A 21,031-nucleotide genomic window follows, 5' to 3' on the forward strand; every position below is an offset into this window, starting at 1 on the left:
GGTTGTTGTTCTAACATATTTCGAAGTTTGTGTGTAATAACAGTGTAATAATTCACTTTGTTGCTGTTTAACTATCAACTAAACTTGTTTGAACTTCCCTGAACTTCCTCTGAACATCCTGGGGTTCAGGACTTCGGTCGGAAGTGAGTTATATAACGGACACCAGGTGCTGTAGCTCCACCCCTAAAAACACCTCCTCCCGGGTACACGCCCCCCTCTAATATTACAGGAAGTCACTTAAGTTTCCAGGGGTACAGTGCAGGACAGGGACAGGTAGCGGAAGGTGCGCTGAGGAGAGCTGACACAGAGTCATGGCCGACTCGCAGCTCATCTGTATGGATGAAGAACACGTTAACGTGAAAATTTCCGAATGCAAACCGGAGTTTTATTACAGCGAGGAGCAGCGCGCGGCGCTCGAGCATCTCCTCCGGAACGGGGACGGTGCCTTCAAGATGCGGCTCCGCGAGGACAATATCAAAGACTTCCTCTCGGCGCGCGAGGTGAAATGGGTTCGTGAGACGTTCCGGGAATACGATGATCCCGACGACGACGATCTCTGCTCAGAGTCGCACGCGCCGCGCTCACCCCATGGCTCGGACTCGGGAGTTCACTCCACTTACTGGCCCACAGTGTCGGACACCGAGGCACCGGCGCTCGAGCTCGGCTGGCCCACCGGCGGCTTTTATCGAGGAGTCACGCGCGTGTCGGTTTACACACATCCACCCAAAGAGAACGGTCCTCACATCAAAGAGGTGGTGAGGAGACTCATCCAGGAGGCGCACAAGGTAAACACCATGAACGACTGCAGTGCGTGAGGGTCAGAAAATCCTCCTCTACTCGGGGTCTGTCACTTCTACACACCAAACTCATCATTAGGAGCTCTCTCTCTCTCGCTCTCTCTCTCTCACACACACACACACACACACACACACACACACACACACACACACACACACACACACACACACACAGGGAGTTCTGGGTCCCTTGAAAAATTATTGATGTGGGCCCCAACACCCTCCACCCATATCTTATATGGTAATATATAGGCATGGAGGCCCACATCTACATATTATTTTAAAATTGTAATATCCTATCACTTTGACAGTCTATTTACATTTACATTCATTCATTTAGCAGACGCTTTTATCCAAAGCCACTTACAAATGAGAAAATTACAAGCAAAGCGATATATATACAATACAAGAACAATACAAGTAGTGCTACCATACAGGATCTGTTAATTGAGTTCCAGAAAAAGCAAATTGCACAGAGTAGAGGTGTAAGTGCCAGAGGTCTTTTTATTTTTTATTTTTTTAGGGGTTGGTTAAATGTTCACAAAAGAGGTAGGTCTTTACTTGTTTCTTGAAGATGGTGACAGACTCTGTGGTACGGATTGAGGTTGGAAGTTCATTCCACCACTGAGGGACAGATAGAGTGAAGATTCTGGTAAGGGATCTTGAGCCACACTGAATAAGCACTACTAAGCGTCGGTCGTTAACCGATCGCAGATTGCATGAGGGAACGTAAGCCTTGGTTGAAGACGAGGCATGCTGCTGACTCATCTGAAGGGGTTTGATGGAGCCGACTGGGAGACCCGGGAGTAGTGCGTTGCAGTAGTCCAGATGACAGCTGTATTTATTTACTTGTAACAGAGCATGGTGATGTCGTTGTAAACTCTTTTATTTCAAAAGTTAAATGTTTATATAAATATTATATCAGAACGTTGGCATTAAGCCGTTAATAACTTCTTAAAGTGCTTAATCAATTATTTAAAACAAACAAATAAAATAATAACATTATTTTATGAATCAAATTAAATAAAACAAATAAAAAAGTACCAGCAATTTAATAAAAAAGACTTTCCAATCAGGTGTCTAACAGCTGAAGTAAACATTCAGAAACTGAAAAGAATGCCGTCAAATAAAATCACGTAACTTACTCATTGTCTTAATTTTTTATGAAGATAATATGCTACTGCATAATATAATATATTTTTTAAAAAGCGAATAAATATATCCATCCAAGAGAAGTGTGTTATTGTCACGTTTTCTTGACAGTATTGTTATCTTAAAACAAATCACATCAGCAGTGGACAGGTGTGTAATCCTTGTTACACATATATCCATTTTTCCACGTGTTATACAAAACAAATCTATTTACATAATAGCACAAAAAGATGGGGACTTTAACTGCGTAATCGTCCGGTCAGTGCATGCCAGTACAGTACTGAGAAAATGTGACAGTGACTACAAGGGCCTGCTCTTAAGGGTCCTATTCCTGCGAAAGTAAACCGGGCCAATAATTATTCATGTAGTTGGTGCCTATGTAGGGTAACTACTGAATTTAGTGGGTCCCTGGGCAGTGGGGGCCCCCGTAATTGTCACCACCTTTCACCCCACTAGTGACGGCCCTGCACACACACGCACACGCACACACACACACACAAGGAAAAATAAAATGCATACACAAACATTAATACAAATATAAATTCATCCAAACATCTGCTTTTTGTAAATATTTTAAATGAAAATGAAAACGTTGAGTTTAATTCCTCACACCTGTTCACACACCTGAGTTCAGTCAGACACACACACACACACGCCCCGAGTCAGTTACATACACATGCCGAGTCAGTTACACACACACACACACAGGCACACACACGCCCCGAGTCAGTTACATACACACACACACACACACACACACACACGGACGCACGCACGCACAAGCTGGGTCAGACTGCAGAGTGTAGTGGAGTTATAAGCTGCTTTTCTCTTTCAGGCTGTAGTCTATAGAACAGACCTTTAAAGTTATTGCTATTGTTGTAATTTATAAAAGACTTCAATACAGTCTATAGGTCTGTATTTTATTCACTTACTCTAATATTATTATTTTAATCTTTAGTCTTTGATGCAGATCCTTTCTGATACAGAAATACCGAAATATCACTTTATTCTTGTTTTAGGAATTTTAACCCACTCATCCTCCATAAAGGTTGTTTTTTTTGTAAATGGCTTATTTCAGAGGTTGTGTTTACCTCTTTTTGTTTCCACTCCAAAAATCAACACAATATACAATTTGGCCAGGGGTGCAAAAACTTTTGCATACAACCATAGTTTGTAAAATAGCCTAGGTTTTTTTTTTCCCTATGAAGCCATACAATATAGTTTTCTTTACGTCTGAATATGGTAACTAATTTGTTTGTTGTAGCTGATGAAGTAAACCATAATAGTATGTTTGGATATGTGAAATACGAGTTCTCCTTACTGTTTTTATTTATTTGTTTGTTTGTTTTTTTATTTTCCCCCATATATTTCTAGATGAGCCATGAACAAGGGATAAGTTTTAAAATCATATCATATCAGATCATAGATGCTGTTTATCAGAACAACTTTTCAGTTCGATTTGAACTTGTATGGCCCAGGCTGTGACGTTCAGTGTTTATAACAGATACCTAAATATACACGGTTCCTGTAAAGCACACAAAGCACTCAGCAGTACAGCAGTGTTTCTGGGTCACATGGTCTGTACTGAGATTATACGACTTCCAACGCAACACTTTATGTTCTTGGCACAGTTTCAATAACAAAGGCGAAAGTTCATATAAACAGTCACAAGACCCTGCAGTGTGAACACCAGTGTGTGGTGTTTCTCCCCGAACGACTTGCTGTCTGAAGACGTTAATTAACTTCGTGAAGGATCGGGTGGTAATGAAGTACAAGTATAAAGGAGAAACTGAAATGAAAACAGTAGAATAGTTTTAAGTGTTGTGGATGATATCTGAGGATGTGTGAAAGAAAAGAAAAATGTAGCGATAAACAAGTAAATATAAAGCTAAAAGGGTAATTAGTGACCTGTCACATGACCTCTGTCTCTTATTCCCACTCTGACCTTCACACACACCTTCATCATCAGACAGACCAGATTACAGACCAGGCTTTCATCTGGCTGTCTCTATAAATATGATAGAAATATAGTTTAGATCAGGATTATAAGATGAAACACTCAATTTAAAGCACTCGTCATCATCTCTTGTCCATCACACCATCTTTAAAACAAGTCCAATCAGTTTTTGTGAAGAATCATTAAAACTCGTCACTTGTAGGTTTAAATACTAACAGCCCTAAAACCACAATCTGATGGCAATAAAAATCTCCCACGGTGTTCGTAAATTAATTAATTAATTAATTAAAATCCCTGAGTTCTGAAATGTGATTGGTCAGAAGGTGTTGATTAATTCTCTATAACAGCAGCTCTGACAGTAGTGCAGCTGCGAATCACAGGTTTATATTAATGCGTTTCTATAGCAACAGCTCATTCACAGGGACTCGTACAGCAGACGCTCCACCGATAATAAACAGGTTAAAAAACTATTGATATGGTGAAGTTTTCTTCACTATAAGGAGACATTTATTGAATAATTATGGAAGGAGTCTCTAGTGTCACGGCGCTTTGTAACAGTCAGAGGTAAAGCTGTTGCTTACTTAATTAATATTTTTATGTTTTGAGCACAAACTTTCACTAAATAGTTGTGCTTTATAAGCCAGTCCCTCGCAGAAATGAACGCAAAATCCAGCAAACTCTGCAATATTCTGTTGAGCTTGCTATTTTCAAAATTACCAAAGATTTTCCACAGACTTGGGTCGAGACGCGTCATGTGACATCATCACAGCGGGCATTCAGCCAAAGCCCTCTTCGATTCACGTGCATCGAACACGAGTAGCGCTAAAATGTCCCGTTTACCAACAAACATCACTGCGAAAGACGATTTCATGCGATTACGATTTCGCCAATTCGAGTAGTTTTCCGCAAAACAAATGCACAAAAAAACTCTGCAAGTTGTATCGCAAATTTTGAAAAAAGGTGCAGCAATCACAAAAAAAAATCCCTCAGTGAAATCCTATAAGGACTAGTGAGGACGTGTATGAATATTTATGTGGCTCCACCCACCTGAATAAAACTAGACTTAAAAATAGTACAGACCTGCCTGCTATCTTGATGTTTTTGAAAAAAATATTGAACGTTAAATATATCATGCAATGCTACATGAGATGAAGGCAATATACAAATTTTATATTTAAGGAAAACAAATGTCAGTCAGGCATGCCAGTTATATAATATTGTTGGTTATTATGCAGTGATTAGTGTAATCTACTGTAAAATGGTGAGGGATTTAGAACAGTGTTAATTCCTCATGTTGCATTGTCACCTATGTAATCTTCTCTAGCTCATTAGAAGAATATTTCTGTGATTATACCAAAGTAGGACACATTCCCACCTGAATGACATTTTATTCAATTTTTTCATTGTAATAATAATAGAATGATCTTTACACATGCTTAGACCTGGCCACTGGGTTTGGAGGAAGTTGAAATGTCACAGTGAGTGAATCAGTCACCTGGTGGGAAAGTCCTGCTGTAGGAGTGTCTGTTCCACTTATCACTCAGAAGAACCAGTTAGGTCCTACGTTAAACTGTGACTGTATTCCAAACTGTAATGTTTTCATGGCCAAACCAAACAAAAATTCACACTAGAGTAAAATATTCGGCTCTTTAAGAAAACTCTTTATGGAATTGTAATATATCTGAACAGCATTTGCCATGTGACTGGATTTCATTTAGACAGGATTATTATTATTATAATTATTATTATTATTATTGTTATTATATCATGGTCTAACAATAGCATCCTCTTAATTGATGTGAGTTTGTTTGACTTTATTTTTCCTCTCAGCTCTTTACGTGTTACTTCACAGCCCTGCTGAACCTGTACCGGTTTCTGTAATGATTCAGCATTTGTTGATTCAAAATCATAAAAGGTGAATCGTTATAAAAGGTCATAATTATCCTCTGTAGGAACACGTCTTGACATTATGATTCAGTTAGAAGGACACGCCTCTCAAACACTCTGAAACATCTCCGTGCTGTTATCAGTCACATGCCCAGAGAAAAGAACATGAGATGCACTAAGATTTTTAAAGTTTCAATTGAGTAGAAATCCTGAACTGAATTCTAGCTGTCCTTGCTGAGAGAATGTTTATCCACCTGATCATCCACCCTATCTCACTGCCCACCTGTCAAACATGTCAAACATCTCTCTAGTAGAATGTGAACAGCTTCAGGAACTTTTTGAGGAACCCAAGAAGATTTTCAGAGACTCACGCATGTTGTTTCCCGGGACTCAGGAAGAACTCAGAAAAAAAAGAAAAAGTCCAGAAACCTTTTCAGTGATAGAAGACTTTTTAAGAGCGTTTTCAGCAGAGGAACTAAGGCCAAGTTTAATTCCTGGGTTGCCATTCCACTGACCTTTTTTTAAGTTCCTGTTCTGGAGAAAGCGTGTTTCTACAAGCCCAGAACTATTGTAGGCGGGGATTGTCCTGCTAAATGCTACTGACTGGTTAAAAATAAACTTCAAAGAATGACTGGTACTTTTGAATAACTATTTTTTAAAGAAATATGAAATCAAGCTAAATGCCAGCGAAAGCGAAAACATTACTGACAGTAAATAAATCAAATGAATCACTAGAATTCATGATCAAATAATTTTTTAATCACCCTCAAGAAAGTGACACAAGTGACATAAACACTTTCAGTAGTTTAGGTAATATAAACCCAGTGTATTCACCCAGTGTATAAACCAATGTATAATAACATTATATAGTCATCAAAATTCATTATACACTCATTAATATTCATTACACATTTGAACAATACATCTGCCATCAGTGCTAGTAAAAACCCCAGGGCAAAACAAGTTCGGATAATTACGTTCATTTCAGCTTCAGTTTTACCTGCTGAGCAAGATGATGGGAAGGAAGAAGAAGAATGGAGGAATTCCTGATTATAATCGATGCATGCAGATGAAAAAAAAAGAAAGAAGATAACAGAATGAGGGAAGAACACAGATTATAAACAACTCTGACAGAAAGGAGCTTAAAGTTTAAATTCCTGTGTGTTTCCATGTGAGTTTTGTGTGAGTGCTGTGTGCGTGTTGTGTGAGTGCTGTGAGAGTGCAGTGTGAGTGCGTGTGAGTCCTGTGAGAGTGCTGTGCGAGTGCTATAAGTGTGCTGTGTGAGTGCAGTGTGAGTGCTATGAGTGTGCTGTGTGAGTGCAGTGTGAGTGCTGTGAGAGTGCAGTGAGTGTGTAGTATGAGTGCAGTGAGAGTGCAGCGTGAGTGCTGTGAGTGTGCTGTGTGAGTGCTGTGAGGGTGCAGTGAGTGTGCTGTGTGAGTGCTGTAAGAGTGCAGTGAGAGTGCTGTGTGAGTGCTGTGACAGTGCTGTGTGAGCCGACAGACGTGGGTCAGGTTCTGACAAGAAAAAGAAGGATTATATATCTACCTGTAACTGAACAGCTCTCTGTACACGGATATCATATAAAAACCGCAGGGGAGAGTCAGAGAATAGAAACGAACAAACAATGCATTCAATGTGTTTTATAATGAGATTATCATAATTAAATTAGAATGAATAATTAATATATGTATAAAATTAAAGCAAATAATTATTTTTGCTTTCTTCCAAACATTTATATTTGAAAATAAATAAAACACTTTTATTCATTAATAGGATGTCCCCGTGTGTTGCAGCTGTAAGACAGAAAAATCTGACAGATGACGTCATTCCTACGACATAATGACATCATCATAATTACACTATGTCACATTAATCATGTCATAAATTATGTCAGTAAGCTGGAAATCAAGCTGCTCCAGATTTTACGAAGGGGTCTTTATACAACCTTCCAGAGTTCCCACAACAGGTACCAAAGCTGCAGTGGTTCTGGATTTAATCCTTTTTAAAAAGTTTATACTAATGACCTACACCGATTTTATCAGAACTTCCAAAACATCTGAATAGGACAAACCCACGAGCAGGAAACAGGATGTGACATCAGTGACTTGTAGAAAAATACAGAGTAATACTTAAGCGTGTGATATGTCTGCTGATTTGTAATGGTTTTAATGGTTATAATGGGAATTGTATTGGTTTTAATGGAAACTGTAATGGTACCTCTGTGAGTCTCTACTGGTAATATGTTGTCTTCTATTGGTGGCATGTTATGTCTAGTGGATACCATTAAGGACCAATAATAGGAATGGTTTTAATGGATAGCTGTTGGTTTGTAATGGTATTTGTAGTGGAAACCATTAGAATTTCTGATGGTTTCTATTGATTTTTTTGATTACAGTTATGGATCTGAGATTTGACATCAGCAGATAGAGTAATTCAGTTTTCAGATCATCTCTGTTTAACTTGTGCTCAGTAGTGAACCTGTTTAAGAGCCATGAAGAACATGTCATGATATAAAGAGATTTTAAACTGCAGATTGCAGCACATTCAGGTTTTTAACCTGTTTATCAAGATCATTAAGCAAATGGCTTTCAGTTTGGATTTGAATTTCATTCTCACATGGCCACTTTTTTTAACATTTGCGTATGAAGTCTTTATGTCGTGTAAAACTGAGTCTGTTAAACCTGATTTTCTACAGAATTCACAACTGCTTTGTTAAAGGTGTTGCTGAATGAAACCCTCTGTTATGAGGCTGTAATTTGAACCTGGCTAAAATGGCTAAAGCCTCATTGTGGAGGCTGATTTTTATTATGTACTGTAGAATATATACAGTAGGGGAAATAAGTATTGGACGCATCAACATTTATTTCAGTAAATATATTCACAATGAGGTTATTTTCACCAGACATCAGTATTAACTCAAGAAATCCTGAAATATAGAGAGTTCAAATAAATAAGTTATGTGTAACAAAGTGAAATGACACTGGAAAAAAACACACTATGGTTCTGAAGGTCTTGGGAGAGCTCTTTGCTTTTACCCATCATGAGATGTTTCTTGTGTGACACCCTGGTAATGAAAAGCCTTTTTATAGACCATCAATTTACTAACCCAGCTGATATTAATTTGCACAGATAGGGGTAATTACTTATGGATTTCAGCTGGTACCTTGCCTTATCTTGTCTTGAAGAACTGCTTTTTCTTAGCATGTGCAATACTTTTTTTCCTGTGCCATTCCACTTTATTACACATAACTTTATTTATGGACTTGTAGTGAATTCTTTATATTTGCAGATTTCTGGAGTTAATACTGATGTCTGGTGAAAATTTCATGTGAATAACCTCATTGGAAATATATTTACTGAAAAACATGTTGGCGCGTCCCAGTACTTATTTGCCCAACTGTAAGGTCAGACAATGCATTTAATCACAATTCTCCACCTAAAACGGTCTTTCTCAGTACTGGGAGCTGATTCAGGGCTGGGGCTACACATCATCTCAGTTTGTGATGTCACTACATAAACAGCATCAGAAGACGACGACCCGGTGCATGTATACTTCCATCCGCAGATCCTGCATAATAACCTAGCTAATGTTAGCTATAGATGAGATGGGTGGTTGTCGTGGAAGCGGTTTTACATTTTGCCAAGTTTAAATAAAGTTTGACTGCTAGCTAGTTACGTTAGCAATATTTGCATATTAAGGAAGGCAGGAGGGTGTTAGTGTGTTTCCAAATTCTAAAGTTTGCGTACTCATGTATATTCATAAATCCTACTGTTTATAATGAGGGTAGTGGCGTAGAAACGATGATCATCCGGTTTTAAGTTGTTTCTAAAGGTTTTAAAACAAGCAAGGTGAATTATATTGTTTATTTTTGTTCTAATTATTAAAACGACACGCTGAGGAGAACTTTATCACGAGTTATTATATGAGTTCTGTGAGTGATGCTCGGCCCTCTGTGCAGTGCAGAATGGAGCCACGCAGCTCTGTGTCGACACGCATCTGCTGAATCGGCGTTTTCACGCCGTAAACAGAATTCCCAACTGATGAGTCACGACACAGATGTTTTACATTTAACTTCATCTGCTGACTTCAGACTCGCTTCCTCAAACATCACCCATCACATTACACTCCACTTTCCTCAGGTTTTATGTTAGCATGACTGCAAAATGAGCATTACATGTGACTCCTCTCCCTCTGTGTGTGTGTGTGTGTGTGTGTGTGTGTGTGTGTGTGTGTGTGGGTGTGTGTTAGACCATAGCGGTGGTCATGGACCTCCTCACAGACCTGCTTATCCTGCAGGATCTTCTGGATGCAGCGAGCAAGCGTGGTGTTGCAGTGTACCTGCTGTTGGATGATAGCGGCCTTCCTCACTTCCTAGACATGTGCAACCGGCTGCAGATCTCCGCTCAACATCTCCGAGTGAGAACACACACACACACACACACACACACACACACACATACACACACACTAACACATGTATGAATGTATAGATACTAGAGATGCACCGATGTGTCGGCCAATAGAGGCGATTTTTCATGTTTAAAAACATCCGATGATCAGGGCCAATTACATCCTGTCAATCAAAATTGGGTGGGAAAACACATCGATTTCGTGCTGTGTGTAAAGAGGATGTCTCTTGTATGAAACTATTTTGAATTGGGTGACAATTATGACAAAACAGCAGTTTGTAAGCTCTGCACTGCTAAAAATTTTACACGTCAAGATTTTTATGTCAAGTCTAATTTATTTATTTTTTTGCTGCGCTGCTCGAGCTGAATTAAAGGGCCAGTACACCGTTGAAAGATTTAAATGAAGATGAGTGAACAAAAAAGTATATATTGCACAGAAAATATATATTTGTAGAGTAGATATTTCATATCCATTTAATGTTAATATGAGTTAATATCATCAAAAAAAGTTGATATTATATATATTACCAGTTTGATGTTCAGTGATGAAGTAGAAATGCTTTTGTCTGTGGTGAGTGAATGTGAGACTGACAGGAGGTTTTTTAGAATTCAGTCAATATTAATATGAATTAATAACATTCGATAAGTTAAGAAATCTTAATTTAATCTTCAGAATTGAGTTCATGTGTTAATGTTAATGTGAGTGATGTGTTTTCTGTTTATGAGACAGGTTACTGCGAAACATCTTGTTGAAATGGAGAGAATAAAGTTTTTATTTGTGTTTCTTACAGAATTGTGGAATTAATTATTATTCATTTAAAAGAACGCATAAAAGGCAGCTCCACCAAACTATCAGTCTCGGCCGATATCACTCATGAATCATGAATAATCGGTATCAGCTGAGAAATTTAGTATCGGTGCATCTCTAATAGATATCCTACTTTGCTACTGGAACATAACCAGTGACATGTATCTATAGTCAATTTCCACGTTTCTGTTCATTTGAGAAATTATTACATAGAACACCCATCACATGTATGAATATTTATAATCCTCAGAGACTCCGCCCACTGTGTCTCATCTCTTTTGTTCACTTTTCTAGCTATGAATTTCAGAATCTTCTGGCTGTAATCTAATGATAAAACAATAACTCTTATGACACATTAAGCTTTTCAGATCCAGATTTAGTGACCTTTTAAATATAGGGCCTAAAAAAATAGGGTGCGTGGTGGCTTAGTGGTTAGCACGTTTGCCTCACCAGGTCACACCTCCAGGGTCGGGGGTCCGATTCCTGCCAGGGCCATGTGTGTGCCGAGTTTGCATGTTCTCCCCGTGCTGAGCGGGTTTCCTCCGGGTACTCCGGTTTCCTCCCCAAGTCCAAAGACATGCATGGTAGGCTGGTTGGCGTGTCTAAAGTGTCTGTAGTGTATGAATGGATGTGTGAATGTGTATGTGATTGTGCCCTGCGATGGACTGGCACCCTGTCCAGTGATTGTGTACCTCACCTTGTGCCCGATGCTCCCTGGGATAGGCTCCAGGTTCCCCATGACCCTGAAAAGGATTAAGCGGTATAGAAGATGGATGGATGGATGAAAAATATGAAGCAGTGATGAGAGTGAAATGCAGTGCAACAGTTTCACACACAGCGTTTTAATTGTTCAAAAGAAATCCTGGGTTTGGCTTTATATAGCAACAAACTTTTGTTGTGTAAATCATTTGTGAGTGTGTGTGTGTGCATGTGTGAGTGTGTGTGCGTGAGTGAGTGTGTGAGTGTGTGTGTGTGTGTGAGAGAGACTTGCATTCCATCAAACACATACCTCTTATTTATCAGATCAGAGTCAGGGATTCGGTGTAAGCAGTAATCTGAGACTCTGTTTGTCATGAAACACATTTCTACATTTAAACGCACTTTTCTGTTTAAACACTGAGTGTTTACGGTCAAGCAGCTACGGTGTGTAAATTGAACAAAAGTCATTTGTGTCTCTGTGGCCACGTCGCTTCAGTTTCCATCCAAATCCCCCTGTGTGTGAACTCCCCGCTTTGTAAGGGAAAGAATTACTGCTGAAGCCTGGCCTAGAAAACACAGCAAAGACACACACAAAACTAATACTGTTACAGTCTCCATGGTTCCTGAGAACTGAGAGTTAAAACAGCTCAAGAAACTTCTCTCGGTTCTTTTATTTCCTAAAACTGTTTATCTCTCTCTCTCTCTTTTTCTCTTGCACTCTCGCTCTCTTTTTCTCTCGCTCCCTCTCTCTCTTGCTCTCTCTCTCTCTCTCCTTTTCTCTCATTCTCTCTCTTGCTCTCTCTCTCTCTTTCTCTCGCTCGCTCTCCCTTTCTCTCTCTTTTTATCTCTCTCTCTCTCCCGCTCTCTCTCTCTCTCTCTCTCTCTCTCTTTGCCTTTCCTTCTTTATTCTGTTTCTTTTTCCATTTTCCCTCCTGAACTCAAGTTCCCTTTTTGGCTTGCTGTCTTTTCTCTGCTGTGTCTCGCTCTGTAAATACCACTGGGCACGCCTCTCTCTTTTTCTCTTTCTCTGTGTGTGTGCGCGCGTGTTTCTCCATGACCAGCTTCTTGCTGGATGTTTGTTTAAGTGAGGAGTGTTTAAACCTCACCTTATTTATAAGTACTAAATACACAACATACAGTTGAGTGCAAAAGTTTGTGCACCCCCAGGACAAAGTAAAGATAACGTTACGTAATAATAAATAAAGCTACACGGTTGGGTTTTTTTCCATCGTCAATAGCAAAGTTACAGAGCACATTTAATACTAAACGCTGAAATATTCCTCATGCTATTCGATACAAATGTATGTGACGATGTGTAGTTTCAGTGGAGCAACTTTATGAAGAAATGTATACATTTCCATACCATTCATACATTTTGAGATTTTTGTCAGACATTATTTTCAAATGGTTAAGATATTTAACTAGAGAAATTAAGGGAAATATCACAAAACTATATGTCATGTGACTGATATCTATTTTTTAAATATCATTTTCAAACAAATGTATGATAGTTTGCTAAAAAATGTTATGTTATTTTTATATTATTATCTGTCAGGAGTTTTCAGACATCATGTCAGGATAATGATATCTCCCTGTGATTTACTAAGTATTAAAGTTTAAAACTGGTGAATGTTGCAGAGACCTTTAGGGTACAATGAGTATTTTTTTGGTTTGTGATTGTTTTGTCAGAACATGCGTGTGAGGATGGTGAGAGGATGCGGTCTGGCTCTGTCCTTTGGAAAACTGCCGGGATCAATGTGCTCCAAGTACATGCTGGTGGACGGAGAGAAAGTGATGTTCGGCTCGTACAGGTCAGAGTTCATGTTTATCTATCATTTATCTTTTTTTTTTTTTTTTTAACCTAAAAAAGATCGAATTTAATTCGACTTTAAAAAGCCCACGATATGTTATTTACTGATGCGTTTGTTTCTGTTAAATTCAGTCGGGTATTCATTTCTGTTTCCTCCAACACAGTTTCACCTGGACTTCGTCTCGTATGAACCGGAACACCATCACTGTCATGTCCGGTCAGGTGGTCGACTTCTTCGATACCGATTTCCGTGAGCTCTACGCCGTGTCCGACAAAGTGGACCTGTACCACGAGTTCCACATTCCCAAACCCCCCAGACACGCGATACCCACGCCGCTCCAGAAAGCTCCGCCCACTGCCACCCAACCTGCTTTACTTGCATCCACCTCCCGCTTTCAGGTGTCTCTGGGAGACTCCAAACAGGTTAATCTGAAAGTTCCTGCTCACAAATATCACAATCCCAAATACGCCCTGGTGGTGGGAAACAGTTTAGGCCTCACTGGATCACTGCAGGATCTGACAAGGCTCAGGGAATGCAACAGAAACAGCTCAGAAAGTAACATGGAGAAGTTACTCCACACCAGCAGTCGTGCTAAAGAGCCGTCAGACAGAGTGTCACTTGAGGAGACGAGTGAAAGTAAAGAAGATGTAAATAAATCGCCGTTGTTCGGTTCAAAAAAGCAGCGTAGCTCCTTCAGGCTGTTCCTCAAAGGCAGGTCGCCCAACCAGAGTCCGGATTTAAAGACAGGGAATCATAATACCAATACCTCAGACGTTAAACCAGCAAATCACAACCAAGCAAAACCTGCCAATCACGTCAAAGACTCCCCAAAACCTGCCAATCATGTCAAAGACTCCCCAAAGCCTGCCAATCACATCAAAGACTCCCTAAAGCCTGCCAGTCCCATAAAAGACACATCAAAGCTGACTAGTCACACTAAGGCATCACCGAGGATGGCTAATCACATAAAGGAGGTGCAGCCTGAGATCTCGCAGATCCCCAATGGCAAACAAGCACCACCTTCTCCGTTACAGGAAAAACCCGAGAGTAAGGTCATAGATGAACTGGACGATTCGTTTGTGATCATAGAAAAACCAAATGTGATGAAATTTAAAAGCAAAAAATCCTCCAAACCGCCGCAGAGAAGCGTGTCCATGCAGGTGATCAACACAGGGGCCGAGGAAGGTACGATCCACTCTTCTTCCTTCAACACAAAATATAAATATCAAAAATATTTCAAACAAAATATAAAAATATCTTTCAAATATCCTAGAAAATAACAGTGTGTTATTATTGCATAATGAATCTTTGCCTATTTGGGTGGAAGGCTAAGCTACCTAACTAGCCTGTTAATGCTTATCTCCTGCATTTACTTATTAGCCAGAATATTACTTCAGAATCCAAATCTTAGGTTAATTGTTATGGCTGGGCGATACATCAAACTTTTACACCATGTGTCTGTACATCTTAAACATATTTCTGCAATACACGATATCCATCATGATATATTGTTTTCCTAACAGATTGCAATGAAATAAATAAATGAATAACCGCTTTAAAATAAACACGATACGTTTATGCTAAGTCTCCAAAAATAAATTATCACTGAAAAGAAGGGAAAAAAAAATCTGTAAAAATATGAACATTTCATCATTTCAAATTTAATACAGTAGAAAACGTTAACATCAATTAAAGTGTAAAAAAAAATTTGGGGTGGAAAAAAGTGTTATAAAAGAAATCACAATGTTTAAATGTATTGTGATATAATTTATAACAATATCGATATTATCATAAAGCTCTAATGACTAGGAGTGTTTACGCACAGCTCATTAACCGGTTTACAGTTTAATAACTCTCCAGAGGCTCAACACACAACCAGCGAATGCTTAAACACTAACTCCATAGGTTAGGAGAAATTCCACATCATGTGTAGTTCCTTACAATGTTCATGTTAAAAATCACACCCCCTGGTGGCCTGGAGCTGTTTCTGTGTCTGACAATGAATGCAGGCGGTTTATGAAAATGTTGCAGGCAATTTAACACATGTATTTACTCTAAAAAAAATAAAAGCTCCTTGTCTTGAGTCCTTGATACATGGAGCAGATTTAATCAGACACCAAAATGACCATCAGTGCATTTATATCTGCAGAAGTATACATTTACATTACATTTACATTTATTCATTTAGCAGACTCTTTTACCCAAAGCAACTTACAAAAGATTAAATACAAGCAAAGCGATATATCAAGCAGTGAACAATACAAGTAGTGCTACTGTAATCTTTTAATTGAGTTCTAGAAGAAGCAATGTGCACAGAGTAGAGGTGTAAGTTCCAGAGTAAGGGGTTTTTTTTTATTTATTTTTATTTTTAGGGGTTAGTTACGTGTTCATGGAAGAGGTGGATCTTTAGTTGTTTTTTGAAAACAGACTCTGTGGTACAGATTGAGGTTGGAAGTTCATTCCACCACTGAGGGACAGATAGAGTGAAGATTCTGGTAAGGGATCTTGAGCCACACTGAATAAGCACTACTAAGCGTCGGTCGTTAATCGATCGCAGATTGCATGAGGGAACGTAAGCCTTCAGGAGAGTGTTGAGGTAGGAGGGTGCTGTTCCAGTCAAGGTCTTGTAGGTGAGGATCAAGGCCTTGAATTTGATGCGGGTGGCTACAGGAAGCCAGTGGAGGGAGATGAAGAGGGGTGTGACATGGGTTCTCTGGGGCTGGTTGAAGACGAGGCATGCTGCTGCATTCTGACTCATCTGAAGGGGTTTGATGGAGCTGGCTGGGAGACCCGGGAGTAGTGCGTTGCAGTAGTCCAGTTTTGATATGACAAGAGCCTGGACTAGTAGCTGTGTAGCCTGTTCGGTGAGACAGGGTCTGGTTTTCTTGATGTTGTATAGTATAGTAAGTATAGAAACCAAGGCCCACGGAATAGATTTAAAGATCAGTGATCAAAATTCTGCAGGTTTTAAACACAACCTGTGTGTGTGTGTGTGTGTGTGTGTGTGTGTGTGTGTGTGTGTGTGTGTGTGTGTGTGTGTGTGTGTGTGTGGCTGATTGTATTGCATGCAGGATTAGTTTCACTGAAACCTTTAAGCATTTTTAATTTATTGACAAAATATCATGAACGACTTGAAACCTCATGTGCACAAACTGACGAAATCGGAATGCTTTACAATATCAAATGTCAAAAGGCATTTTGCTGAAGTGTTGCATGGCATTTAATATAATTTTCTTTACAGATGCAAAGTGATAATTATTAATAATAAGATACCATTACAGAATCAAATCACATTGGTGTAGAGTTATCATTGTGCTTTTCAGAATGCTGACTGGAATGAAATATTTGCATGTCTTGTCTGTGATAAAACTCTCGTTGCGATAAAATGAACACATGCTAAGTTTCGAACATCTTCGTGTTACACTGTGATACGATCACAATTATGGGATTTACAGATTTATAGAAAACGGCAACAAGGATTATAAAATTATTGGGATAAATTCACACACTTAAAATCTGTATCCTGTGTTTATATGTTTCTGTAAAGCTGCTTTGAGACAACGACCGTTGTTAAAAGCTCTATACAAATAAAATTTAAATTGAATTGAATAAAAAAGTGAGGCTGCTGTTATAAAAATCGGTTTAATCATTTGGATCATCCTCATTATTTCTGTTATCTTCTCATTTATTTATTTATTTATTTATTTTATCTCTAATGAGCTCATAGGAGACTAAAAACAACAGCAGCAACATGTTATAAGACTTTCCCCAAAGTGATTGCAGGTGAAAATGACTAAATACGACTAAATGCATCAGACGAAAAATTTTTACCCCCCTTCCTACACACACACACACACACACACACACACACCTGATACACCTGTAGAAAAAAATCACCAATGTGGCAAAAACTGGCCAAAAACAGGAGAAAATTATCACAGCAGCTTTAAATGGGAACAGAGCAGTAATATAATGTACAATACATTCCAGTTTATGGTGTACGAGTGTGAATTGTTTGTGATTTGAATTAAACTGGTGACTGATGGCAGGATTCTCTGAGCTCTTCAGTAGAATAATGCAGCCTTTGTGTCTTTTCAGGCTCCAAAGGACAAAAACGCAACCAGAAGAAGTCGTGCATTCAGTCCTGAGATCAGGGGACATTTAACGCTCTTACAGAGGAAGACATTGTGATGGGTTGGAAAATGGACAGAAACGCATCATAATGTAAATGTACAGTGTGAAACATGTGAAATATGAATCTCAGCACTTGGCAAATCCTGATGATTTTTTATTATTTGTGTGTAAGAGATTTCACCTCTGAAATGTGAGATTTAAAAAAAAAAAAAGTCAAAAGTCTTTGAAATGAATCGAGGAAGTCGATGTCATTAGCATGATGATGTTAATGTGAAGGTCATGTGACCACATGAATAACACGTCATTGGCTCGTTTAGTCACCTGGAAGTATGTGGAAATTAGGATTGTGTGTTTTCTGATGAGGTATGAAACTGCGACGTGACGTGTGTGTGGATGTACGTGTGAGTGGATGCACTGAATGGACTTCAGGACTGCGAGTAATGTACATTTCTTAAACGGCTTCATTAAAGGTCATGCACTTGTGTTCTTTATCACACTTCAAATCCATTAAATCAAAATATTTAAGCAGATAAATATTAAAAACTGAGAAGGAGTTGATATTTTAAGTGCTGTTGTATTTACAGGTACGTAGACGCTATTTGTCCTGACCACAGAATACGTCCTGTAGGTGCGGCTCAGTTTCTGTCCCCACCTTTGTTTGACTACTGAATTGCCACTGTACGTCTGCAGCTAACACATACACACACACACACGCACTCAAATGACCTCCTTACCCAAAATGAACTTTCCTTCATCAGAAATGAATATTTTTCACCCCGCGTCTGTTTTTATCTATAAACTCCTGCAGTTATTTGAGATGACATGTTGTGTGATTTTCTCACTGGCTTTAATGTTGCAAAGAAATAAAAGAAAGACGAGTAGCAGACGGAGGTGAAACGAGAGAGGAAGTGGAGGAACGTGAAGTTTCAGACCACATACACAGTTTCAGTTTTGCAGAGATGATCACCAGAAGCAGTCAAAAAAGTTTTTGACTCAGCAAAGAGCAGAGTGAACGAGTGTGACGTGAACAATCTCACCTCCATTTTACCTTGGTGAATGTTCTCATGGCCGAGTTTTAACAAAGACAAAGCATTCAAACAAAGCATTAGGTCATGTTCAGGATCACTGGACTGCTTATGTTTGAAATATAAGCAGTGTTTCAAGTTTAAGATGTTATTAATGATTAATGAATTGTAAGTGTAATATATTTATATATATATATATATATATATATATATATATATATATATATATATATATATATATATATATATATATATATAAGTCGTCTTTACCTCTAGTCCTCCAGAACATATTTTTCAATTTCCATGATGTTCTCATTGTCAATCCAGATTTCTATCGTTTCAGATTGGAAAATTAATAAATAATACAAAAATTTATGAAAATCCAACAATATGTAATAAAATACAATTGTACACAGTGTTTAGTCGTTGTGTTGATTAAGAGTGGCATACATTAAAGGTGCTTTCGGCAAGGTTCAACATCATTCGTCATGATTGGGTCTGTAATAAGATTTGAATAATTGTCTTTACACCTTTTCTGAGACAAGGTGGAGTGAAGTCAGTGTGTCTATACCGTAACACGGTTTTCCAAATGGGTTTTCTCAGACACATAATACTCTTAAGCTGAGGCTATGGCTTAAACCATTTAAACGAAATAAATAAATAATGTTAAACATCTTTTCTGGATAATTTGAAGAAGTAAAAATGACTCAGTTTTAAATCAGACATGAATTGTTTCTGAAATTATTAAATGTGTATAATTTATAATTAATAAATAAAAGCAATCCAGAGCAAAGCCAGATAACTCTGTTAGTAATCATTCTAGTATCACATTTAGTCCTGTGTACTGAACCGCTGAATTTGGTGTCAGTACTCGCCTAATGGATCTGCTGGATATAAATCTGTTTTCTCCTTCTGAGCTGCAGTAAACACAGTGGGGCTCATTTATCCAACTGGATACAACACATTTACGAATAAATGAGTAAAATGTTAAAAGACCTTGTGTAAGTTTAGGTTTAAGTAGACTCGGTAATGTGAAGCTGATCTTCAGACTGTACAACTCTCTCAATCAGTAGGTTTATATGGACAACAATAATCCGATAGATATTAACCCGACAACACTCGGATTTAAGATATTAAGACAACACTCTGATTAAGAAACTAGCATGTAAACAGCGATTTCTGATTACCTTAATCCAACTAAAGTCATACTCGAAGTAAACACAAATCGAATTAACACAAGTGGAGTATTCTATTTTAGTCACAATATTGAAGTGCATTACAGACGTGTACACACCTTAATCACACTATTAACATTGTGTGGGAGTTTCCACCACATTTTGTGACAGGACACGTAGACACATGGCAGTGCTCAACCGTTTGAGCACGGCTGCATCCGAAACCGCGTACTTACCTACTACAGTATGTAGTACGTGAAATACATGTATTTTGGGTACTATATAGTAGGTAAGTAAGCTGTTTGGGACGCAGCACACAGCTTTAAGCAGTTGTGTATTTGCACATATAGCACGATAAATAATTAACTGTGCTCGAAGCTTTCGTAAAATTAAAAATGAAACACCCAAAACTGTATATGGTACCATAACGAAGACGAACTGTATGTTGATACGTGAAACTCTGGAGGGAACATCGGACGGCGTGGCGCGGTGACGTAATGACGGGTGTCATTAATCGATCTATGTTCTATAACATGTAAAACGGGAACATGAAAGGAGTATTCTAAAAGAAACTCATGTAAACACCTTAATCATAATATTGTCTTATTCAGAATAAGGTCAATAATTGGATTACTGCTGTCCATGTAAACTTAATCAGTGTGATTTGATCAACACTTTACACCCACATGCCTAAATCACGTCCTGTTTTACATTACACACCTAATGAACATTTCCCAAATTCGTTTTTTGTCGTTTTAGATTAATGACCTGACAGAAAAGGAAAGAAAGCGGTCCACAAACAGATCCATAAATAAGGAGCAAAAACACTAACCGCTCAGTTAGGGCTAAAAGAAAATGGCGAATTTTATGGAGTTTTGTGGGCGTGGCTAACTGAAAAGCAGCTGGCTGCTAACTGACCGCTGAGTGTTGAGGAAGGTCAGACAATAAAGTGCTCGAAATTCACTTACAAAAACTAATCAACAGTGTTCTGTATGAATATTACACCGGAACGCACAAACTGTATATTTAAATCTGCATAAGCGTCCAAAAGGCTGCTAACTGCGTACAGAATAAATAACATCTCTTCAGTATGATTATATCTGCAGTAGTGTAGTAGCACATCGCCACCTGCTGGACATAAGTGTTCAACACAGGCTTAAATCATTAATTACTGG

General features: G+C 38.5%; 1 protein-coding gene across 1 annotated transcript; it reads left to right on the forward strand.

The window, feature by feature from the left end:
* The first annotated feature begins 227 nt into the window (after positions 1-227).
* fam83fa (family with sequence similarity 83 member Fa) lies at positions 228-19,099 on the forward strand. Its single transcript, XM_017488126.3, has 5 exons — positions 228-785; positions 10,044-10,211; positions 13,401-13,522; positions 13,686-14,707; positions 17,621-19,099. Exons 1-5 carry the CDS (start codon positions 312-314, stop codon positions 17,668-17,670), a joined length of 1,836 nt encoding a protein of 611 aa, XP_017343615.1. The 5' UTR covers positions 228-311; the 3' UTR covers positions 17,671-19,099.
* Positions 19,100-21,031: the final 1,932 nt, after the last annotated feature.

Source organism: Ictalurus punctatus, chromosome 2 (genome assembly GCF_001660625.3).
Source record: "Ictalurus punctatus breed USDA103 chromosome 2, Coco_2.0, whole genome shotgun sequence".
Taxonomy (NCBI): domain Eukaryota; kingdom Metazoa; phylum Chordata; class Actinopteri; order Siluriformes; family Ictaluridae; genus Ictalurus; species Ictalurus punctatus.